Source organism: Platichthys flesus, chromosome 24 (genome assembly GCF_949316205.1).
Source record: "Platichthys flesus chromosome 24, fPlaFle2.1, whole genome shotgun sequence".
Lineage (NCBI taxonomy): Eukaryota > Metazoa > Chordata > Actinopteri > Pleuronectiformes > Pleuronectidae > Platichthys > Platichthys flesus.
Window position 1 is genome coordinate 7,985,290 of NC_084968.1, and position 25,153 is coordinate 8,010,442.

The 25,153-nt window shown below is 47.3% G+C and overlaps 1 protein-coding gene across 1 annotated transcript in view; it reads left to right on the forward strand.

Annotated features, from left to right (window-relative positions):
* ppargc1a (peroxisome proliferator-activated receptor gamma, coactivator 1 alpha) overlaps positions 1–23,103 on the forward strand; it is a 35,185-nt gene extending 12,082 nt beyond the window's left edge. The window contains 11 exon segments of the mRNA XM_062384195.1: positions 1,742–1,936; positions 2,912–3,037; positions 4,118–5,462; positions 6,385–6,430; positions 6,620–6,693; positions 10,233–11,466; positions 13,877–13,969; positions 14,916–15,036; positions 16,880–17,001; positions 17,362–17,513; positions 19,871–23,103. Coding sequence (XP_062240179.1) covers positions 1,742–1,936; positions 2,912–3,037; positions 4,118–5,462; positions 6,385–6,430; positions 6,620–6,693; positions 10,233–11,466; positions 13,877–13,969; positions 14,916–15,036; positions 16,880–17,001; positions 17,362–17,513; positions 19,871–19,974 — 3,612 coding nt within the window. The 3' untranslated portion in view covers positions 19,975–23,103.
* The last annotated feature ends 2,050 nt before the right edge of the window (positions 23,104–25,153 follow it).

Here is a 25,153-nt window from a genome sequence, read left to right on the forward strand (position 1 = left end):
ATAATCCCCAAATGATCCTCCTTTCAATTTCTCCTGCGAGGATGTATATGTTTGGGCTGAGAAAAGGCGCTCCGGATTTATCAGCGGTTAATATACCAGCTTAGCGCTCAGGTAATAACTTGGGATGCTGGAAAATGGCGAATATTTGGTAGCGTGTGGTTCCAGCACAGTGGATTTGAAGCTCCTTGCAGGTAATTAAACAGCATGCCCACCTCATACGGAGCAATTTCCTGCAAGGCATTTGCTTGCCAATCTGGCACGGCCCCCAGTCCATGTTGTGTTATCTCAGTGAAATATGTCCACTTTATCATTTTTTAATAATGACTGAGTGCTCATGTTGTTAGGAGAGAAATTCGCTCAATGAGGATCAGATTAATGTTTTACTCGTTGTTAGCTCGCTACCTGCGTGTCCAACATGTCAATGTGTGCCATATCTGAAAATTGGAGGAGGGGAAAAGCATTCAAATGGCCACCGTGTCTTTGGCGAATCTGCAGCTGTGCCATCCACGGTGGGTGTGTAATTGCGTAAAATCAGTGGGGTGGACGGACACAAGTGGGTGGGGAAATTTCGTGCAATGTTGGATTCCGAGTCTTAGGGACGCCGCGCTGGTATCTGAGAAATTGGTGGGCACCCCGGCATAATGATGGCCGCACTCCGGTGTCGAGCGATGATAATCCTGTCGTGTGCATAAAGGGATTTGCCGGTGTTGGACTGGCCACGGAACATCCCACGGTGCCGACGCTGTTTATCTTTCCTCCGTCTTATAGTCCCCTGGGCTTTTATGGCCCTGGAACGTACAGCTCCTGTTGTCACTTGTCACAAGTTGTCATTCGTCTGTGTAAAGGCGCACACACACACACAGACACACACAAACCCATTGTCAGGAAAGCTGCATCCCCCTCAGTCTTAATATCTCTACTTTTCTCTCCTTATACGCATAGTTATTATCCACAGCAGAACTCCCATGTCATTAGCTAGCATCTCCCATCGTTCATCCCTGACTCTCTCTATCCCTCTCTATATGTTCATCTCTCCCTTACTTTATTTCTCAAACACACACTCTTATAATCTCAACCATTAAACAGCCAGCTGCAGCAAGAAAACAACTCCTCCGCTACGTCAAAGAGGAGCTGAGTGGCAAGAACAAGCTTTATTTTTCTTGAAATGTTGATCGGTAACTTCCCGCCTGTTGTGAGCATCAGCTGTCATGCCAAACATTTCAAATGTTTCACATTTTGTCAGCATTAGTGGGTGGTAATTCTACTTATCTGAGGGTTGCCTGTGCACACCTTGTCGGCACGTCGATCGTCATACGAGAGGAGGAGAGTCGACTTCCTCTCGTCGTTTCCTTTACCCCAAAACAAACCCCTCTGTATACCACAACACACCCCAATCCACTCCTGTCCTCCCTGGATACTTGCTACTTGTCAGCCCTGGTAATGGGTTTCTTGGGGGAGATATTATTTTGGTCCAGTAAGCTGCGTGTTTAAAATATGAGTGACAGGCTTGACTCAGTTGCGCGCAGAGTGAATTTTGTTTTTTAAAAAGACTGCCAGAATAGAGCCAGCTCAAGTCTTCCCACTCTATTAGCAATGCAAGCCTGCATGCAACCACCCACTATCTTTACTTACCCCAAGAAAAAAAAAAGAAGAGATGCAACTTCCCCTGACTAAAATGTCCTATTTTTCCTGTCTCTCTGTTTTTCTGTCTCTGTCTTCCCCCCCTTTTCCCCCTCCTAAGAAGATAGATGAAGAAAATGAGGCCAACTTGCTGGCAGTGCTTACAGAGACCCTGGACAGCATCCCGGTGGATGAGGACGGATTGCCTTCGTTTGAGGCCCTGGCAGATGGGGACGTGACCAATGCCAGTGACCGGAGCTGTCCCTCCTCCCCCGACGGCTCGCCGCGCACCCCAGAGCCCAAGGAGCCTTCCCTGGTAGGTCCAGCAGCTCCTCTTTCTCATTATTCTCCAAGTCACTGCTCCAACATCAAAACTGACACCTGACCTCCCACCATGCACACACTGTTTATTTGGTCCAGTCCATGGCAGACACCAGATAACACTCTTCAACAAAGCTGGGCACCAACACTGGCAGTTTTGAATTCTGCATTTGGCAGCACCCGATCCACACATTTGTCACAATGCTCCCACTATATGTGCAGCGAGAGCATGCGGATGCAGGGAGTAAATTAAATGGATCAGTGTGTCTGCCGCTCGGCGCTAATTACGTAACGGCGCTTTTGTGGCGCCGGTTCAATGATATGAACGCGGCAGTGGGACGGTGCCACAGGCCCAGAAATCCACCTGGTACACAATGAAAGTAAAAGGGAGGGGGGAAGAAAGTGATATCATCTCATCTACTCTCAGTAGGCATCAACTAATCCCCCTGTGACCAGGTCAATACTCGGCCAAAAAGACAGGCCTCTCAAAAACGACGGGGGGAAAAGGAGGCCATTTGGTTAACTTTGTGCTGTCTTGTTTATTTTTACACAGAACCGCACCATCTTGGCGTTTCTCCAGCTTAAAGGCTTTGACCTAAAATGTTTTGTTATGTTCCGTTATCGTCCATTTTATTCCATGCCGGTCCCTTCCAGATGACCTTTAAGCCACTTGCCCCAGTGTGTTTATTCAATCACAATTGAGAGGCCTGACTGTGTGTGCACAATAACACCTGCACAGGGAGGAAGGAACTTAAATTGCCCTATCACATATTATAAATTGCTTAAAAGTCTGTAATCTTCTAAATGTGTGAGTGATTTTATCTTCCCTAACTGCGGTCTCTTCTGTTGCTGCATTTACAAAAGCGCAGGCTGTCTAATTGAAAGAAAATGGTGATTTGCGTAGCCTGCGCTCGCTCTCCCCCGCCGCTCCCTCACCACTTTCTCTTGTTCTGTTTGGGTCCGTTTGCAGCTGAGGAAGCTCCTTCTGGCGCCCGCAAACTCCCAGCTCAGCTATAATCAATACACAGGTGGCAAGGCACAGAACCATGCAGCCAGCAGCAACCACCGGATCAGACCACCACCTGCCGTCGTCAAGGTAGGGACACACAAACGCACACACACACACCCGCGCGCATACAAGCACATGCACTGCTTTGCTGCTCTTTTCACTCGTGTACAATCACTTTTTTTTTTGGTTTATCTGCCTCACTCCGTTATTCCGCTCCGGTTTCTTGCTCTCCCTCTCCTCTTTTCTTGTTTTGGTGGCCGCCTTTAGAAGATGTTAGACTACTGCTCCGTTCGACTCTCTCAGGGGGCCGCCCCGTAATGAAAACAGGCTGATTGCTGTTGGGCTTTCTAGGCGATGCTTCGGCACCATTGTCTCATTAGCTCCCCCATTTATCCCGCCTTGGTATGGTGCCTGCTAGGAAAAAAAAAGGCGTCGGGCGCTCTTGTGGCGAGATTGACGCCTTGAGATGACAAGATCAATCAGATTTGATATTCCCATTAGATGCCTCTCTAAGGAGCTTTTTTCCTTTCAGGGGGTACGGTTGGTTGAGATTAGATTAAGTCAGTGCAAAATGTTATGTTTATTAATATGAAGAAATACAAGTTAAAAGTATTTGATTCCAGTTATCTGTTTAGATTGCATGTCTAAACCTGGACGCTGTATCTTCAGTGTCCTTTGCAAACTGATCATTTTGTTTTCCCCAGCGCATAAAACCGTTAGATGGTACAAAGCTTCTGTATGATAATATTGTGTGGTAAACACAGACCCAGACTTTGTGTAGTGTGCGTACTATGTTTGCACATGTGGTGCGACAACCTTCCTCACAGAGTCTATTTTCATACCGTGCCTTTGAGTCATCCATTTCTGGAGCACGGCGAATGAGGGCTCCCGGAGGACATGGTGTGCGTATAGAGTGCCGCGGTGGTGCTCGGAGGGCCACGCAATTAAGATGATGGGCGGACCGCACTCCCACCATTGCCTCCCAGACAACCGCTGTGCTCGGGCTGACTGAGTCACTCCTTCAGCCCCTCTCTGGCTCCATCTCTCTCTGCTTTTACTTTTGTGCCAAATTAAAGCACAACCTTTGCACTACCAGTGAGCGAAACCTTTTTATTTAAGCAAACTTAATACTTATTTTCTGTCTTTCTTTTTTGCCGTATTGTGCAGACGGAGAGCCCCTGGAATGGTAAAGCGAGAGGGGGCTCCATCACACAGAACCGCGCGGTGAGGCGGCCTTGCACTGAGCTGCTGAAGTACCTGACGGCCACCGATGACATCCTGCTCCACACCAAAGCCAGTGAAGCCAAGAGCACGTGGGTCGGTGCCGGTGGCAGAGACAAGAGCGGCCTGGGGCTCGGCGCCTCTTCCTCTTCCTCTTCGCCGTCCTCGTCATCCACCTCCTCATTCTCCTCCCTCTCCTCCGTCTCTTCGTCTTCCTCCACCGCCTCCAAGAAGAAGTCAACTGTGCAGTCTCAACAACCGCAGCAGCAGCAGCAGCAGCAGCAGCAGCCGCAGCAGCATCACCAGCGAGGTGAGAGCCGGGCTGCAGGCGAGTGTAGTGTGGCTGGTGTTGGGGCTGGGAAGTGGCAGCGGTGCACTCGCGATGGCGGTGTTGGGAAGTCGGAGGGTGCCTCTATCCCTGTCGGCCACAGAACCTCCACCTGCGGCCATGCCTGCCCCAAACTGGAGCACGGGCCGCCCAGTGAAGAAGGAGGGCCGCCAGGTGATGCGGGCCGCCTGGCCGCCGCTAGGTTCATTAGGTATATGCATTCTTATTCCCTCCCTCCCAGAGAGGTGAGTCACAGCTGTGAGCATTGCCGAGAGGCTGCGGGCGCCACTCAGGCTAGTAAGGGCTCTGGCAGGCAAGGCCGTAGCAAGAGCAGTGTTGCCAGCCGTGCAGCTCAAAGGCACATCACAGTGACTATTAGGAAAAGAGATGGGAAGCTGGGGCACCCCTTACTTAGCCAGCTGCTCACCTCCAAACAGAGGCCTGCTCAGTATCTGACCCACATTGTCCCACCTAAGATCACCCCTTTACCCAGAACTCAGGGCAAATTAGCAGGTAAGGGGTCTGAGAGTACATCCCAGGCTGTTTCAAAGGTGGAGGAGGAAGAGTTCAGAGGGACCAGTGATTTTAAAAACCGGGGAGTAAGTCAAGCTGAAGTGCCTGACTCAGGGCCTCTGTGGTCACCTCTCGCCTTAGACCTAGAGAAATGGGTTAACCAGCTAGATCCAGGGCTAGACATTGGCTTTGGACTAGAACTGGGCTGGCCAATCCAAGGGGGCTGTGGGGAGGATGTTGACCATAATGATGATGATGATGATGGTGTTGATGATGATGACCGTGTCACGGGAAGCCCTGCAGTGGTGCTCTCACAGTGGCCACCAAGCCCACTCTTCCCAGATACTAGAAATGCAGAGCCCAGCCTTCCCTGCATCATACAAGGGCAAGGGCACCCACACAGGCAGGCGCTCAGCAAGCACCCCGACGACCAGGGCCACCCGTTGTTAGGTAATCATGACTGCATCCCCCCCACTGGCCTTATCTCTGCTCTCTCTTCTCCCTCTCCTGCTCTAACCACTTCCCAGTTTGACTTCACAACTAACCCCTATTCTAATTCGAATCTAACAGTCATTCTGAGAGCGTAAACAGCAATGACAACAAACAGCCTGCTTGCCAATGCTTTTTTGTTAATCCTGGAGGCATTCTTCTCGGAATTGAAATTGAGTGAAGTTAAAGAATAAAAGGAGGGGGTGGGAAAAGGGGCGAGCCTTGTCCTGCTACTGTACGTCTTGTATTCATAAAGTCGACCCTTGAACCTTCCTTTGCTGATTGAGTGTGCCAAATATGTACATTTAGACCCAGAGCCCGGGTGCTGCTCTTTAGCGTTGTGCTGCTAAAGCCACGTTCCCTTAGCTGGAGCACAAGTCGGCCAGAGCCTCGGGCAACTGCACAAGCTTCCTTGACTCTCCTTTCTTCCTTCTTTTTTTGTTTCCTCCCCTCCTCTGCTGTTGGTGCATGCAATTATGACTTTGATGTCCAAGGAGGGGCTCACCCGCTGTCATGTGTCTTGTTTGTGGCATTGTCTCTCTCTATGTCTTTACTCCATTCCAATCTGTTTGTTGCCGGGTTCGTCTGAGTCCCAGACACCTGCGAAACATGTGCCATCACTTCATCCTGCCTCACAGATTTAATAAGTCTATCTTAAAAGAATAAATTGTTAGAGCGGGGTCTATCTAAAAAACATTTGCTTGGTACTATAGCGTCCAAGCACAAACATTTTTCCAACTAGGAATGGGTGTTATATTTTTAGCGATACCTGCATCTATTAGGCCAGCTTGAGATTAATAGTTGCAGAATGTGGACCTGTTCTCTTCTGCTATGAGTGCTATACCTAGATCAATAATTACCCATGCTCCTTTGTGTTCTGCAGCCAAACCAACCACCTTGCCACTTCCTTTGACCCCAGAGTCTCCAAAGTAAGTGTGTGAAGTTTTTCCACCTTATTCTAGGCAAAAAGCAACAACAAGCAAAACGTCAAAGAAGGCTATATAGACTAGCATCCAACTTGAGGCATTTCTTGTGACTCATTTCCATTTTTCTGAGATCACCAAAAATCTCACTCTGACATTGAAAGTAAAATGCTGCCCTTTCTTTTTGTCTTCCAGTGACCACAAGGGATCACCGTTTGAGAACAAAACCATTGAATGCACATTAAGTGTGGAGATTGCTGGAACCCCAGGTGAGCATATGCTGATTGTTTAAAGCAAATGTACCTATTGTGAGACTGATCTGTGGAAATCCTCCCCTCGTGCTGCCAGTAATGGGTTAACTCTGCCTTTTCAACATCTTGATAGTTCCATCACAGTTTAAAGTTCAAGGTGAAGGCCTAGGAGGACATTTATGTGCCTGAGTATTGATTAGGCTTTCCAATCTCTCCAGGGTTTATTAGCGAACCCCTCCCCTCGTCCGCCGTCTCCCCTCCCCTGTTAGTGAAGCGTTAATATGCTTTCCTTCTCCCTCTATCAGATCCTAATGCTCTCTGACTGACAGCTTACTTAGCCCACACATCATAGGAGAAATGAAATGGCATTGTTTTAATTGGTTTTTGCTACTTAATCTAGTTTTGCCTGTATGATCTGCTCCATCTTTCCTCCTTCGCCGTGCACACATTTAGATAATTTGGGAGTAACCTTCCAGCATTTCCACCCGCATATAGTACATGCTGTTTTGTAAATATGAGGGTTTTTCAGGGGATTTCATCATCCTTTTTTGTTATTTACACGTCATAGGAAATCGACTAAGACAAACATGTAGAGAATCTGCATTCTTGGGCCAAAATTTTTCTCTCAAATTATTAATGATCCCCTTTAGGATTTATTATCAGAGGTCAATACAAACAAAACTGCAGCCCTTCAACCTCTAGAAATATGTAACCTTACATTGGTTTCTTTAGGTGTTTATTTACTAACCAGGGAAATGGTCCTGATCCATATCTCATGCCTGCACCCTCTGCTTAGTGGGGGATGGAAATGTGCAGCACGTCAGACCCCAGGGGTTCTCACTCTTGTCCTCCTGACCCTGGTCGAAGAACCGTTTAACTCTTTTTGTGTAGCCAAGCCTGCCGGGTCAAAGGTGATGCTTGTTGAGACCTTAAGAAGGCAAAGAGACAGGCCGCTTAAGCTCTGGGGCAATCGAGCACAGTTAATATTTCTTGCTGTTTTACTGCACGTGGGCGAGCCTGTTGACCTGTGGCCTAATATCAGGCGTCCGTTCTGTTCCACCGCGTCCATTTTACAAGCGCGGTCGAATAAAGTCCTTCACCTGACTGTATGACCAGCTCCTTCGCAAATTTAGGATTAAATATTAGCAGGGAAGTCATTAGTCCGGAAAGCTCCAGGTTACTGAGCCCCTTTCCTACTTAGGGATTAGCTTTTGAGTCTTGTGCTGCATGAGACCGATGGATATAGATCCCAGTAAGCAGAGGGGGAAGCTTTTAGGTCGGGAGTTACATGTCCTTTGCAGATTTAGACTAACATTCCTCTTGAATAGATATATGCCGGTTTTACTGATAACCAGGCAGTCTCACCCTCCACCTTCAAGTCAGGTAGACGACTCAGTTATGGAATTTTCCATGAACCGCTGCCAGTGAAATATTTCTTTATGACTTTATGACGAGTTGTAGTAATGGTGATTACTGCTGCTTCACATAGATAAACGGAATTATCAGTTGAACATAGACCTGTACCTGGTGTGCTGTTGTGTCTAATACTATTTAATAGCACCCGTTGAACTGTTTGCATGTTTTTCTCGACACACAACAGGCAGCGAGACCCCCGGGGATCGGACTGTTCGAGCCTAATCTCTGCCAAGCTAATAGATTTACCCTGTGCTGCCGTGTTGTCTTTAATTACTGTATCTCATGACACTGGGGTGGTCTGTGTGTTGCTATTTGCACGGCTTACCGGCGGATCAACTCTTTAAGCCCGGAGTTGTTATTCGCTCCGAGGTCTCCTCACAATTTACAGCTGGACGAGAGAAAGGGAAAAAAACGACCCAAAGATTATAAAATACCCCTTTTTTCGTTCTGTCTTGCTCACTTGCCTCATCATTTTCTCTCCGGTGGACACATGATTGGTGTTGGTGTCTGCGGATCGTCCATCACCAGCGAGATTGACTGAGAGGCACATATTTATCTAATTCTGATTTATTTCACCTCCATCGCTCCTAGTTTATGACCCCACACACGCATTGTTTTGGACAGATGGTGCTTCATTGGCGAAACAGAAGTTCCTCAGGCATTGTGCGGCACCTCAAACCCCCCCCCCCCCCCCCCCCCCCCCCTCCGCTTTTTACGTTGCTCATTTCGTTGGCATAGAGCATTCATGTCTGTCTGCATCTCTGGAATTGAGAGGAGGAAGAGAAAGATGTGAGGGAAAAAAGGGGGGATGGAGAAGAGCGGGGGCTTGCAGTCCTACTTACAAACACATCCAGATAATAAGTCGGATGATAATTCGATGGATCAGGCATTCCAAACACAGCAAGTGGCTCCACAAACTTGCATTTTTATATATCAGGCTTCGCCCGCCCTTCGCCGAGCTGTCTTCCCGGTGCATACTCTAACACTGGATTTGATACTAATAGCTGTCATTTGGTGCAATTCACTAGCGAGGGGAAGAGTGATATGTATTGTAAGAAAGTCAAAGAGGAGGGGAGAGCGTAGGTGTTTCAAAGTGCCTGAGTTTGACTCCAGCGAGAGACTGTTGGTGAGGAGTGAGTGTGGGGGCACATTTGTTCTGCACGAGACAGAAACAGGAAAAGATGCCGGGGGGGAGCGGCGTTGGAGGGGAGGGAAACGGAGACTGATCCGTGGAAGATGGCAGACAGGAAGAGAGAGGATAGGGGGAGAATACGAGACTGAAGGCGAGGAGGAGGAGGAAAGGGAGAATGAGAGTAATGGTGGCGGCTGTTTGTGTGAGTGCATTAACAATGCTATAAAGTGGGCTCATCTCAGGACTTGCCATATAACTGCCATCTGTCTGGTTGTAAATCTGTAGGAGGCAGGGGGGGAGGGACGGGGGGGCACAAGCAGTAGGGATATGCCATCTGAGAAGAATGACAACCCATTCGCCTGTACTTCCTGCGCCTCCGTGACAAAGCAGAGATCTCGCCATGGCAGCATCACCATGTTCATTAGGCGTATTGAAATGCAGGACCTTCCCACATTGTTTGAGAGAGATGGTGCTGGATCATCTTGAAACAAGCCCGGTGTCATGTCAGTGCTGGTTATTTTAAAAGGGCTATGGTTTTACTTGGATGAATTGGCTGCCGTCCAGACATTTGTGTGAGGCAGGCACAGATATGATATATGTACTTACCTTTATTTATTTTTTATTTTTTGATTGGATGCATGGATAGCGTTTGTCCTCTGCAGGGTTTTGTGTTGTGGTTTTTCTTTTCAAGAAAAGGAATCCTTCCAAGGTCAGAGAGGAATGGGGGTGGCAAGTCATCCGTATTACAGCGCCACCATATTAAGTTACACCAAGCATTACATTAATCTGTCAAGATTGCAATAAAATTGAGATCAGGATTAGGCCAAGTGAAAGTGAATATTTTAATCAGGCATGTATCTGTGTCCACTGTCCATAAACTGACCAGGGAGTTTATAGATGGACGAGGGGGGTATTTGGAGTGGTTTGCATTATGATTCCATTTTCATTTTATTGCCCCCCCCCCCCCTCCCAACAATCCACCAACCACTGTCTCTTCATCCTCCCGCAGGTCTGACACCACCTACCACGCCCCCACACAAAGCCAGTCAAGAGAATCCTTTCAAAGCATCGCTCAAAACCAAGTTGTCTTCATGTTCCTCCTCGGCCTTGGCATGCAAAAGAGCCAGGTTGACCGAGTTGGGCCCCAGCGCTCCGGCCCCGGCCCCAGGTGCCTCAGGCGGGGGCCCCAATAGGAAGGGTCCCGAACAGACTGAGCTTTATGCCCAGCTGAGCAAAGCGTCAACCGCCCTCCCTTACTCCGCCACCAAACGCACGGCGGTGGGCGGTCTCGGGGAGCTTTGCAGCAAAAGCAACAATAAGCGGGCGGCGCCCCGGAGCTACAGTGACCATGACTATTGCCAAGCGTCAGCTAGCACTAAGAAGGACGGCGGCACAGCCACTGCTACCATTACTTCAGCAGCGGAAATGACAGTCACCTCAGGTGCCGCTGCTGCTCCCAAGCCTGCCACAGGCAAAGTGGAGGACAGGCATGTCGAATGTAAGGACTCAGCCATGCCACCGTCCTCTTCATCATCTTCATCCTCTTGCTCTCCATCATCAGTTGCATCTGGTCCTTTAGCTGAGAAGCAGCAGAATGTTGCCTCTGTGAATGGAAGAGCAGTTCGGCTCCAGGAGAAGCAGACCCTAACACAAACCACCCAGAGCCCCTCACAGGTGGCCGCGACTGACAGGGACCAACCACACCCTTCTGCCGCCAGCCGGAAGCTCTTATGCGACCAAGATATTAGAGCAGAACTTAACAAGCACTTTGGCCCCCCCTTACAAGCCCTCTTTACTCCGGGTGGTCAGGAGAAAGAACCAGGCAGCAAGACAAACAAGGCTGCAGCCCTTCAGCCCCTTCAGGAGGGAGTGGACAACAGCTGCTCCAAGAAGCAGCCCGGCTCCAGCTTCCTGCACCCAGGGTTCCTGCCCTTCCATGATGAGCTTGAGCCGGTTGAGGGCCGCGAGAGTCGCTTCCTCTATCCATGGGAGGGCACCCCTCTGGACCTACTCTTTGACTGCCCCCCCTGCTCTCCCTCCTGTTCCCCACCATCCAGCTGCTCCCCCTCACGAGGATCCGTCTCCCCGCCCTCCTCTCTCCTCCTCTCGCCCGGCAGGCCTTTCTGCTGGACCAGCGTCGGGTCCCGCAACCGTTCCCGGTCCCACTCCGGCTCCCGCAGCTCCTCCTCGCACTACCGAGGGCGCTCCCTCTCCAGCTCACCTGACAGACGTCCCTCCTCTTGGTAAGTTCTTGTTCTCTCTCTATCTCGCTCTCTCTCTTTCTCACACACACACATACACGCACATGCACATTGCCTGTCTCTTTTGGCTGAACCTTGGCAGCTCCCCTACCATGCAGTTTAAACAGGGCTTAGAGCTGGCGGGGGGTCGAGCTTGGGAGTGTTAAACAGGCCTGATCGGTCGTCAGAGCTGATGTCAGACAGAAAAGACCCTGGAGACTCTTAGCATGGGTTCTTGACCTCCTGCTAGTCAAAGCTTTACCTGGACTAAATGCAGAATAGATTTAGCGAGGCTACATCCGCAGTAATATGTCTTAGTTTTAAGACACATCCCTTTTGGTACATTTATGTGTGGCATCCGGAATTTGTTTATTCATCAGCAGTACATCAACAAGTACATCAGTTCCCCACTTGACATTAAAACGTGGATCCATGCGTCTCCAGTGACCTCTTATGATTGGCTCTTGTATCCCTTATCTAAATACAAATAGATATACATAATTGCTGTTTACAAAGACTGAAATGTGTTGTCCTTTTAAGCTAGTCTGCCTATGACAGGTAATCAGTGTGTTTGCATATGTGTGTGTGTGTGTGTGTGTGTGTGTGTGTGTGTTCGTGTCAGAGAGACAGAGACAGAGAGTGGCGCAAGGAGGTGCTGGGCAAATCAATGCCCTGCACACAGCTCTGCAGCGAAATAAGATTTGACTAATTCCAAATAGTGATAAAACAGAAAATCAATTTGTGGCATCAATGAATGTTGATACTGTGGCGAGCTGCCACAAATAAATCAATGTATGGGAAACGCGGCAGAGAGTCAAAATAGTTTTGGGTCATTGTGAAAACTGTCGTGGGCCAGAGGACATCGAATGAGTAGGCGTTTTTTAAATGTGGACAGATTTGCGTCAACACGTGTTAAAGAATGTGGCCCCATGGGTCCCGGACCACCTCTGAATGTTGTGCTGTCTCATCTGCACTCCGAGCTGTCCGACCTGTGATCAGATCACTCAGGACAGATGTAAATGTCCGGTCTGAACCGGGCTTTTGGTAAAAAAAACGCTGTGTTTTAGTTTGAAAATTGCAGGAGTAGCCACATTATCTGCAGCTGTTATGCAAACCAGACTCTGCCTATTAAACCAGGTGGCCCTTTGATTTCTCTGAAGTGACTATGTGGGGAGAAGATTGGTTGAGCAATGAGCTGAAACAGAAAAGGAAAAACATGAAAGGTGCCAGAGGCGCTGGACTTTTCAACACTGCGAGTTTTCATCTCCAGGCGGGGAGTTACAGTATATTTGAGTGTCTTCCTAACGCTCCCCTTCTCACTTGCTCCTGTTTGATGCCGGGGCTATTGTTTTAAGCAGCAGCTGTTGTTTTTACTGAGTGGCAAACCCTCCTCTTTTACATCCCCAGAGATGAAAGTCAAATCCAGGCTGTGGGAATGTAGTCTCGAAACCCTTCTCAAATGAGACTCCTATCATCATAGCGCTGCGTGAGAACTACATTTCCCATGTTTCCCTGTGATCAGAGCCAAGGGGGTTTCTGTTGGGGGTTTTCTTTTTTCTAGATGGTAGAAGAACAGAGGCGAAAGCACAGTTACCGAGAAGGGGTGGAAGTAAATTCAGTTTGTCAGTCGTAGTTCATTGAGTGGCTCAGTTCACGACTCCGCCGCAGCGACCTGGTTTGTTTGCCTGATTATTTAAAGGTCAGTTTACTCCGCAGAGCCAATAGATTCACTTTATTCTGTTTGGGCTCTGTTCTACACCAACATGCTCACAGATTAAACCCTAATACTCCAAAGCTATTCTATCAGAACCTGACGCTGGCAAGCTTTCTAAAGAAATACCGGACAGGGCTTGTAGTTCTGAAAGTCACAGAACAAGAAGCTTGTTATATTTCCATGCGAGGAGAGAAAGAAAGGGAGTGTTTCAGCAAAAATAATTCTTCAAGTTTTCACAGTGCAAGATCCTCGATCTTTCCAAAGCGGCACTGCTTTGCTTCACTGAGTTTCCCAAACTTCTCTCCCTCCATTATTCAGGTCTTCCTTCTTCAGCAACACTTCAATAATTAAGCATCAAGCTTAAGGAGTGCAGGGGAACAAGCTCGACAGTCAGGCCACCAGGGCCTAGTATTGACCATTTCCTCATTCAACATAGATAGCAGGTGCATGTATATGCTAAGTCAGGTGTGTTTAAAAAAAGATCTGCATAAAAAGATGCACACCTACCGTGGCCCTGGGCTAGATTAGGACAAGTTCTAGTATCAAGCGTCTTATTTCAAATATCAAAGAAGTTTCCAAAGCCAAGAAGAGATTAACCAATGTGTCATAAATTTCTGTTTTATTCCTTTTTCAATGTTCTTTGCTAGTGTGTGAGATGATGATGTTGGTGAAAAATAAACCTCCTTTTTTTCCCCTCAGGTCTCGACACAACACAGATTCAAGCACTTTTCGCTCCAGGACTCACAAGAGCCCCCACCCCCCGTCCCGATCTCCCCTCAGCCGCAGGCCAAGGTGATTATTTTTGAATGAGTTGTTTAACCTCTAATCATTTTGTGTTATTCATATTTGTTCAGTCACAAGCTTTAACTGAGCAGGAATTGTGTATTGTTAGAAGATGAGTGGAACGAGGCTGAGAAACAAAACTAGCAGTCGACACAGACTTCTCCCTGTCACCACTCAGGAACAGTTTGATTTCTCTCAGAGTCCCTCTCCTCATCAAGACCGAAGCCTCTTTTCTTTTTTTTTGCATTCTTGACAAACATTCAGGGCAAATATGTTTAATTGATCATGTTTTATTGGACTAGTGACAAGAGGATCCCAAATCACACTGATGCACATTCAGACTTCACTCTTGAGTTGACGCTCCCAGCTGTATAATGATGCTTATTCAACTTGGTGCCTCTGTAGTTTCCCATGAGCCACTGCGGAGGGGACGATTTCATATGCAGAGAAGTACTGGCACGGTGCGGGAGGCGAGAGTCAGGGAGACTGACACCATCTCAGCACACGAGCTGATTTTGGCGCCCACATGCCTAATGACACCCGACAAGCCCGAGAGTCGCTCATCAGTCGAAAGCTTAACGGACACATCTTGTGCTAGTCTGTGGTTGGGGGGGAGAGGTTTGAAAGTTGCACTTTCCTTCTTGATGAAGCCCTAACTAAGCAGAAAGTAATGACATGTGAAGTTGTGCTGACAGCTGCAGCTGCCTGGCTCTCCGACCGCGCCGCCCGCCGGCACTCCCGCGGGCCCGTCCTGCGGGCGCCATGATCACATCTGCGGCGTCTTATTAACACGTCCCTTTCCTTTTTCGAACCCCTCCTCGACAATCAGTGTTGACAAAACAGGGGGGGGGGGGCTACTCCTTGGTGTATACCAGGCGTTTGTTCTCCGCATGCGTCAACAGAAGAAGGTGGAATAAGAGGACGAGCGATGTCACGATTGTCTTGTCCTCCACAGGTATGACAGCTACGAGGATTACCAGCACGAGAGGCTGAAGAGGGAGGAGTACCGCCGGGACTACGAGAAGCGGGAGTTCGAAAGAGCCGAGCAGAGGGAGAGGCAGAAGCAGAAAGCAATAGTGAGTCAACAAACGCTCCTGTCACCTCATTTCCTCGCGTCTTGCTCTACGATGCACTCTACATCTGTCCCGCTGCAGCTGATAAAAGACCACATGCAATCACTGCCGTGGCACATGTACAAACTGCTGCAAACAAACAATAAAACCTCCCACAGACACACACACACAAACACACACACACACACACAGAGACATTACTGAGAGAGATATCCTCCAGGCTCGTGCCATGTGCCACAGTGTCTCTCTCCTGAAAGAATACATACAAAGTGAGTTACTGAATGATTCAGGCGACAGGCCCTTCCTCTTTATCTCCGGGTTGTGTATTTTTAACGTCTCTGTCATCTGGAAACACTGTCGACTCTTATTAATCACACCAAGGGGGTACAACGTTAAAATAGTGGAAACTCTGAGATCAAGAAAAGGACAGAAAAGGAAATGGCTACTGATTCTCTCTCGAGCACTTCTCCTTTTTCTTTATCTGTTTCAAAATGCACCCCCCCGATGCGGCGAATACATATTTCCTCCCATATCTCCACTCAGCTTTTCTCGGTGTGAAATTACTCAGGTTTCCCAGTGAGATAACGCCACCCGTTGATAAAGCGAGCATTAAACGATGCAGTAATGCAAACGTGGCTCTGCATGCATACGTTTTCGGAGACGGAGAGACAAACAATTATGCTCAAGCTGTCAAACAAGGGTTTTGGAGGCCAGACATGTGAAAGCGTCTTCTTGTGTTGGTCTGTCTCACACACACACACACACACACACACACACACACACACACACACACATGCAGCCCTCAGGGTGCCATCAAGCAAAGACTGCTTATTTATCAGTTGTCAGCAACTAAACCCCTAATTCAGCAAATACTTTTTCTTTATGTCCAAAACCTTAAAGAGTGTGGAAAAAAAGCATTAAAACACTAACCGGTGGTTAATTTATATTTTTCTCAGTGACTCTATAAGTCACACGTGGCAAAGGTGAACTTTGAGTTTCGCACCAGGCTGCTGATTCACGTGTACAGTGTGATACTTCCACCCTCAAGACAGCATTCCAAATTCTAACAGGCCTCAGTGGACTTGCCCCAGTAATGGCTAATAAATGAATGAATAAATAAATAACAGTAGTGATACACTATAGCCCCGGGCTTGTGCTGTATTATATGATTAGCGGATGCAATTAAACTCCTCAAAAGCTATAATTGCAGCCTGGTGCAGTTTGTTCTTAAGTTATTCTGCTATGACCCCCACGTCCTCTGAGGTTCGTGGAAATCCATGTTTTTTTGCCCCGTGGCTCACGACTACTGCTTTGAATGCTCCCTCTCCATTGGCTCTGATATCCTGTCACTGTTAACAGCCCTCTCAGTTAACAGTCCTGAGAGTTTGCTGTGTATTGTAACTTTAACTTCCCCTTCGGCAAAGAGAGAGACAGGCTATTTTTGATGTACGGCTGAGTCTCCCCACGGCCCTTATGAAAGAAGAAGCAGCCCCACACTTAAGACATGGCATCATTTGATAAAAATCACCCTGCCTCCGGTTGATGAGTTGCGGAGAGAAAGAGGAATTGTGGTGCCAGGGCAGATTGAAGGTGCTCCCAAACTGCAGCCACATCAGATAAGAGGGAGCGAGCCGAACCAATCACGGAGGAACACAACAGACAGACGGAGACGGGGGGTGGGGGGGGACAAAACCGGGGGCACGGAGTCGGCCGGCGGTATCCACAGGAGTGATCAAGACCAATTCATTAGGGCCCCGGTGAAGAAAAGAGAAGGAGGGGGGGAAAGAAAACAGACTCCCCTTTTAATCTCCTTCCCTTTTGCTCTGTCTTCTCTCTTAACGAGCAGGAGGAGAGACGGGTGGTGTACGTGGGGCGACTGAGGTCCAACTGCACCCGGACGGAGTTGAAGCGCCGCTTTGAAGTCTTCGGCGAAATTGAAGAATGTGCCGTGAACTTGAGGGACGATGGGTAAGGCTCCAGGACTTTGTGTGAATTTGTGTGTGTGTGTGTTTCTGTCCGGCATCAGTTTGTTAGTCTAGAATAGGGCATGAGAAGATATTTATCTCTAATGATAGTAATAATAATTGAATGCAGCAGACAAAACATTCAGCAAAGATGAGTATATTTAAGACAAAGACGGCCCATTTGCAGTCTCAGAGCGTGTCCTGATTCATCTACTTCTCGGCCTACCAAGCCCCAAAGATACACATTTATTGATTGTCCTTTGCATATAAATAGAGTGATCATCATTTATGACAAGGCCGCCTGTTTAGTTATTGTTGCCCCGCGGCGGCCCCGCCTGACGTCTCGCTTTCTATTTCTGACCAGGGACAATTTTGGCTTCATCACGTACCGCTACACTTGTGACGCCTTCGCCGCCCTTGAGAACGGACACACCTTACGCAGGTCCAACGAGCCCCAGTTCGAGCTGTGCTTTGACGGACAAAAGCAGTTCTGCAAATCGCATTACACAGACTTGGGTAAGTGCAGCTTTGTTGTTCCCTGCATCAGCCCCCCCCCCCCCCCCACCCCCCCCCACCCCCACGCGCAGTCGGGCAGTGTATCCGCCGCCGCTCTGAGGACTGTCATAGAAAAGAGTGGAGGAGGAAAAGCGGGGAGGGGGAATAAAACAGCAATAAAAACCTTAAGAAAGAGGCTTGAGTAATGCCTCCCGATCAAAAGAAACCCATCTCGGTGCTGGTGCAGCTTTGAATGTGTCCACCGGGCATTTGTGGCTCAAAAGGGCAAAGAGAGTTCAGAGGTCAGCCTGTGAGCTTTCTGAGAATAGAGCTCCATTTCCTCCCTGCTGCTTGTGTCTTCAGGAAAACGAGGCAGACTCCATTACTCATACGGACATGGGACGCTCGTTTTGGGGCCGTGGTGATATGGAAAAGCAAGACATTAGGGAGAACGATAGCACTCGGAAGCACGTGTGCAGCTGTGCATACCGTGTGTTCTCTCCCGCGCTGCGTGGGGTGGGAAACACTTTGAGAGGCGAGGATGGAAATTACCTGGAGGAAGACGGCGCCAGAACAAAGACGAGAGTGGAGGCGAGGTGAGGAGGAAGAAGGTGGGAGCAAGGTTAAGTCCCGGCAAACCCTCCCTCCCTCTCGGGCGAGGTTCCCATCTGTCGCCAGCTGTTGCGGCTCTGAAATGTGGTGGAGCCTTGATGTGGCACGTAGGGGTCATTTACATAGAGGGAGGGTCCGCAGCGTGCGTACATACTGGGTTTGTCGGGAGTCTGGGGATCATGGAAGGCTGGAGCGGAGCAGAATTCATTAAGCAATTTCATAGAGTAAAGGTGCAGAGATGTAGCCGATGCGTGCACAGCTTCTATATTGGTCAGATACCAAATCCCAGATAGAATACTTTGCTCAAATGTGAGCTGAAGGCTGGATGACGTATTTGATAAATAATGCAGGCGATCTGTGAAATCAAGGCTTTCTCCTCTGGCAAGATTCCCTCTTTCTGACATGTGGATAAAAGAGGGTATTCTAGGATTCTTTTCTTCTGCAGAGGTGGCAATAATTGAGCAGCCATATTGAAAGTGAAGCGAGACGGGCCTCGTTATGTTAAGCACGGCATGGCCAAAAAAGATCGTCTCCCCCATTACGGGACATATCAGATATAAGACACATATTGACATGTGTAGAATGTGGGGTCAAGAATGTGTAAGGCTTTACCACACCGGGGTCAACAGGTCACTCGAGAGAAAATGAGCACTTTCCCCCGATAGATGAAGCCGTTACTATACATTCTCAAAACTCATGCTCCGAGCCATCTTCTTTTTAAGGGCAAACACGATGAGGGATTGAAAGCGCGGAGAGACGGCTGCTAATCCCAAAGCCTCGAGGACAGACATTATGCCGAGATTGACTAATCAGTCTAGCGGAATGGAAAGGGCCTTCGTTGGACCCCCTCTTTGTCAGGAACTGGCTATTTCGGTCGTCCCCACACTGATAGCGCGGGAGAAAGAGATTGAGAGGACGGGGGGATCTTATAATAGTGTGGTATCCAAACCTCTCCCCGTCTTCTCAATCTCGTTGCCTCCTCCTCCTCTTTTTTTTTGTTTTCTGAGACATGTCCATTAGTTAGTAAGTAGAGCGCCAGGAGATTTTTCATCCCTCAAGGTGCGCAGTGTGACGCAATCTAGCCCTCGGCCGTTGCATTAGATCACGACTGGCGTCTCCTAGCTGCCATGGTCATTCCCATTTCTCAGAGCGCTCCAAGTCTGCTGCTGGGCCCTTTGGGGGGCCCATTTGTGAAGCTGTCTGTTGGCAGAGATAAGATACTCTTTATGTATTATCAGGTTGATCAGGAAAAATGGCACAAGGATACACTTTCACATCTATGGCCCACTCCCACCAGAAATACTCCCACTACATGAATGCATCGGTAGTAAAATAGGTTGCTACTGTACATAATTACAGCAGCGTGTGTTATCCTTCTTTTTTTTTTATGTCACTCATGTGTCTGTGGGAATTTGGCAGAACGGCACAAATTGTAGCCAAAGACGGGAAACATTCACAGAGCAGTCAGTTCCCTTAAGAAGCCACATTTAAATTCACTGGATACTGATTTTTATTTGGAATTTTCACCAAGATCTATGAATTATTCTTACAAAAATCCTTGATCCGCACCCAAATTCAAGGGCTTCTTCTTTGGGTCGCGCCCCACAGTGTTTGCATAATCCTGCTAACTTGACAAAACGAATGCGAACCAAAACATAACGGGAATTCTGTCCAACGAGTCTCATTGGAACACAAAGACGAATCTCTGCTTTTTTTATGTGGATTTTCAAATCATGTTTCTAACCATGATCCTGTCCCCCCCACAGACTCCCACTCGGACGACTTTGATCCAGCCTCCACGAAAAGCAAGTACGACTCCATGGATTTTGACAGCTTGCTGAGGGAGGCCCAGCGCAGCCTGAGAAGGTAACCAGTGCCGTGGCGCCTGAGGGGGACGTCCTATACCTCACTGTTGTCTCTCGCTCCTTGGACGACGAGACCACCAGAAGTTTTACACTCTACGTCATAGAGTATATAAGAGTTAAGTCTATAGACCTATATCACTATAAATGAATATATCAAAAATAAAGTTTACATGAACATAGCTGCTGAAGAGCGGGGGTGGGGTGGGGGTGGGGGAGAGACATTGCATTGTGGGAAAAGCCAGTGATCCCTCAGAACCCGGTGCACTTGTTCGGTGCACTCTACTGCTGTACAACCATCAGTGGATGAAGAAGAAGATGAAGCTACTTTTTTTCTCCGAGTACTACAATACCCACAATTCTTTGGGGGTGAAGACATGCAGCTTGTTCAGCCAGATCTGTTTTTCTTCCAATTTTTTTATGAGTTTTTTTTGCTGTTGATTTTTTCTCTCTTTCTTCTAAATGTGGCGTTTGGATCTGGTGTTACATTGCAAACAAAGAGTAAAGGGAATTGCATCTTGGAGGTGAGATTCTCGAGGTTAACACTGTCGTCTACATTTTGAGGAGAAATGTAGCCGTGTATTTACAAAAATGCTCTAAAAAGGAATATTTTTATTTTCTGTACATATGGGATAAAGTTCTTTATTTGTTACAGCTATGCACTGTAAAACGCAGCCTTTTTTAAAGACGAGGAGAACATTTCTTAATTCAGAATGTCGATCTGTTGTAGTTACAATACTGTAAAACATATTGTTCGCCTACGTGACGTTTGAGAAGACATGACATGATTGTAAAAAAAAAAAAAAAAAAGATGAAGAAGAAGAACCAGATGTGTCCTGTTGCTCATTTTGAGGGAGCATGTGAACAAACGTCCTTTTTTAAGTTATTTTGTTGGGCAAAAACAGTCAACCATGTATAGTTTTCTCTCTTTATAAAGTTTCTCAATCAGTGTTTTTGCTTATACAACCAGTGTAAAATGCATTTTTAACGTGTTTTTCATGATTGTAAAAAAGGTACCCCATTTTTTTATCAATGATTTCTGAAGCAATCAGTATATATATATATATATATATAGATATATATATATAGAGAGAGATATATATCTGGGTTTGATTTCCTTGCTTTGTATGGTTTTTGTTTTGATTACCTTCACTGACAAAGAACACTGCATTCAAATCGTTTCAATCATTACGAGACACATATTTATCTATTTATTTTAATATTAGAATCAACCACAAACAAATATTTATGGGCTCCAGCTCACGTGGCGCACCTCATGAGATTTATTTGCTATTTATTCTGTCCGTTGATTTTTTTGTTATTTAATGTGTTAATCACTAGACAGGGTGGACAATAAATGCTTTGGTGGGGGGATAATACGACCTTCTATGCCTTTCCGAAACAATCAGAACATTCAGAGAATCACTCCGGCAGCCAGCCCCTCATCGTTTTCAGCGATTCCTGTCGCCGCTGTCAGTCAGAGCTGCAGCGCGGCGCCGGTTTTCCTTTCTACACTCTCGAGAAGCAGAACATGAAGCAATAAAAATGATTTTGCAGGAATTTACTTGTACCGCTCCTAAACACTTTGTTGTCATCGCTCCACTCATGCTTGATTATGTGAATGCCAAACAAAAGTTTACAATTTCCTTTTCCTGAATTTTTTAAGATCTTGTATTTGATGTACAAAATACATATACATATATACATATATGTGTATATATATATATATATATATATAATGATGCTACTTATATTATTCACAATAATTACAAGATAATTAATAATAACAATGATAATAATATAAATGAAAGAAAAAAAACTATATAAAAAGCAATAATTTATTTTTCAAAGTTGTATTTTACCTCTTATTGTTGTGTGTTTTTTGGACGTGACCCATTACCCAGTCGCTGGTAGCTATAGGACAATGCCATCCCGGCCTCTCGCCCATTTCGTCACCGTGACCTCGCCGCGTGCAGTAAACACTTGAATGTCCCCGCCCCCCCTCCGATCACCACCTCCCCCTCGCTCGCCCCTTTAAGATGTAGCTGAGTCTATGTGATTGTAATGCACGCATTACGTTGTGACACCTGTGCAAACGTGACCGACTCCTAGCTCTCCGGCCTTGTGTGTGACAAAAAAAAACAACCCTTGTGGAGTTGAAACTGTTTTGTTGTGTAGTGCATGGCGCAGCAGCGTACACGCCCCTTTGGGTATCTGCCTCTCAGCTGTCTTAGCTGGCAGATTTTAAATGACATTCTATAAGCCTAGGGAAAACTACTCAACGACGTATCGCATGCCGCGCCACTTTTCCGCTTCCCACCGCCGCCTCCGCCCGCCCCGCACTCACAGTCCAGATTTCACATCTCCGTCGACATGACATAAAAGGTAACCTTGCGGCTTCTGGTTCAATTAATATCCTGTTTTGAGCGCGCGCCAAGTAACGACAGAAGAGGCTTCCATCACAGGAAGGCCAAAAAAAAAATGATCACAGGCTTCCTTTCATGGGTTTTGACTGTGGAGACAAGAAGCGGCTAATTTTTATGATGCAACGAGGGAAAAAATTGGTCAAAGGGAGAAGGATATGAAAACAGAAAACCCTTCACCTGGGTTTCCAGTCATTGTTTTTTTACTTTCTTGCTGTCTGTATGGCGTTATGGGTAATGGTGTCGTGTCCCATTTGATAGATGTGGCTTTAATCATTGTAATAAAAAATAAAAAAAAAGCTTTGTAAATTGCCTAGAGTAGCAATATATTATAACACCTTATGGTTCAAATTTCAACTGTGGCGGACTTTTTAATAATGTGACCTACTGAGGACTTTGCCACTGCTTTGTTGAGTAATCATGTTTCTTTTGGAAGGACAATATGTGTACGAGCAAATGTATCTATGTACGTCTGAGTTTGTGTTTTTTCGGCCAGTGTGTGTGTGTGTGAGTGTGAGCGAGTGTGTGTGTGTGTTCGCGGGGGGGGAGTCGTTGTGGGTTGTTACCTGTTTGTGTCCTATCCACGTTGCCTTCTGCCAAGTCCTTACCGATGCCTTTGTGGTTCTACCTATTGTACGACTTTCTTGTGAATTTTATTTTTTATGTGCAATTCTCATCAGCCTCACCATGCCAATAAAGGGAAATGTGTTTGAAACAAAAAAAATATTTCGTTGCCTTCCCTGTTAACCTCCTCCCCCTGTGTGACGACTTCCCCTTAATCAAGAGCTGTTGCGACACTTTCGGTCGCTGCTGTGAAACGATGATTATCATCTCTCATTGCTTTCAAGGAGACATCCTCAGAAGTGTTTTGAGGAAAAGAAGAAATTCGGGAAAGTTCTGACAACAGTGCATGTTTGTTAGTCCGGATCCCACAATAAATCCGTCCCCCCTCGCCCCTGCATGTCTGTATCAAAGTGTTAAGTGAAGGCTGACGGGCGCGGGAGGAGCGACACGAGCCGGTCCTCGCCACATCTGTCCCTCTTTCTGAAGTTCCCCACCCCCCGCCCCCCGCTAATAAAGAAGCTGGGCTTAATTCAGGGCAGCTTCCGCTCTTTGATATTCATATCACCTGGGAGAGAGAACACGAGTCTTTGTCTGTGTCCACAACTTGACTCCACACCATGAGTCTGCAAGTTAATTAAAAAGTTGGGGGGAACAATTTCATTAGCACAATGGAGAGCCGTAGTGAGTTGATGGCGTGCTTGATATTCAGTGGGGCTTCATTATGACTATAACAGCCCCCCCCCTCTTTTTTTTTTTCTTCTCTTTAATACACTCACACACACACACATTGTAGCCTCAGAGCCAGGATCACAGCAGGAGCTCCGACCGTACTCCCTTTTTTTTTCACTGGCGCAAAGAGAAATATGGGAAGAATGTGCATTAAACTTTAAGGTTGGGGGTCTGATTGTGTTTTTTATTAAGGCCGCTGTTTAGCCCCGGAGAAGAGAGCGGCTGGCTTTCATTTCGGCATGGCTGCCGCATTACAGCGGGAGGTCTCCTCCTGCTTGCCCTTTCCGCAGAATGAAACTGTCCCTGGAAATCTTCCCCCCCCCCCCCCCCACGCTCCCTGTCGGCTTTTTTTCCTCTCTCACCCACCTCTCTCTTTCCATCACGATAGGATTGCTTTTTTTTTTCCTTCTTTTTTTTTGTTATCTGTTATGTGTCTTTTTTATTATTAACCAGCAGATAAGCAGCTATCTCCACTCCAGTTAGAAGTAAGTGGTAGCCTTGGAGATAATGGGGTTTGATGGGGCCGGGCTCTCGGTGGGACAAACACAGAGTCGCGTACAGCTCTGTATTTTTTTGGCATCTAGCAGCGGCGGCGGCTGAAATCCTGAGCATGCCACTCGACCACTCGGCCCTTTTAGCTTTTTTTCAACGATGTGGCGAGAACGTGCAAATAGTTTTTCCAGAATTTTTGGTGGCTTGACACTCGAAAATGAAATCCTGCAAAATGTCACGCTATCGGTTCTGCCTGTCTTGGTATCACGAAAGCAGGTCGGGGTGTGGTGAAAGAAGCAGCCTCGGATAATAAGATTAGATTACCTGAGACTAGTTAATTAAAGTCTATGGGGTGGAACATGAGCGATCCTTCCGGTAATTCACTGTAAAGAGGACTTTTAGATTCTCAGCGTTGTGTTAAGAGAACAAATTCCCCTTCTGTATCAATGAGGTAACGACTGACAGTGAGGGAACAACATTTATCTCCTCCTCTATCCAATAATTAAAGTTTGGTGACACTGATTATCTCTGACTACGAGGCTGGCAGACAGAATAAAAACAAGATTATAGTGGTGCCAGAGCCGGAGGATTATAGGGAGCGGCTGGTGAGGACAAAATAACACGAGAGAAGTGATGCCGCGGTGTCTCCGAGGTTCTTTTTTTATTTTGTTTATTTTTTGCCTCCAGTGTCCCTTCAAGGTTTCTCTCTGCTCAACCTCCTTTTCCCACTCTCTCGCCCGCTTTCTCTCCGTCCCCTATCTTATTTTTTATTTTTAGAAACGATTCCATAAAAGCTTTGTGCGCAACCCTAATCTGTTGCCAGGCAGACGTCAGCGCTCCCGGAGTGCTGAGGCGAGAGCGACAAGACTTTGCTGGAACTGGTGGGAGAAGCGTCCATGATATCATGGCTGCCGTAGCTTCGGGGGCGCGCGGGGGGGGGGACGCACCAATCAGACCGCATGTACATGCCGAGGATGAT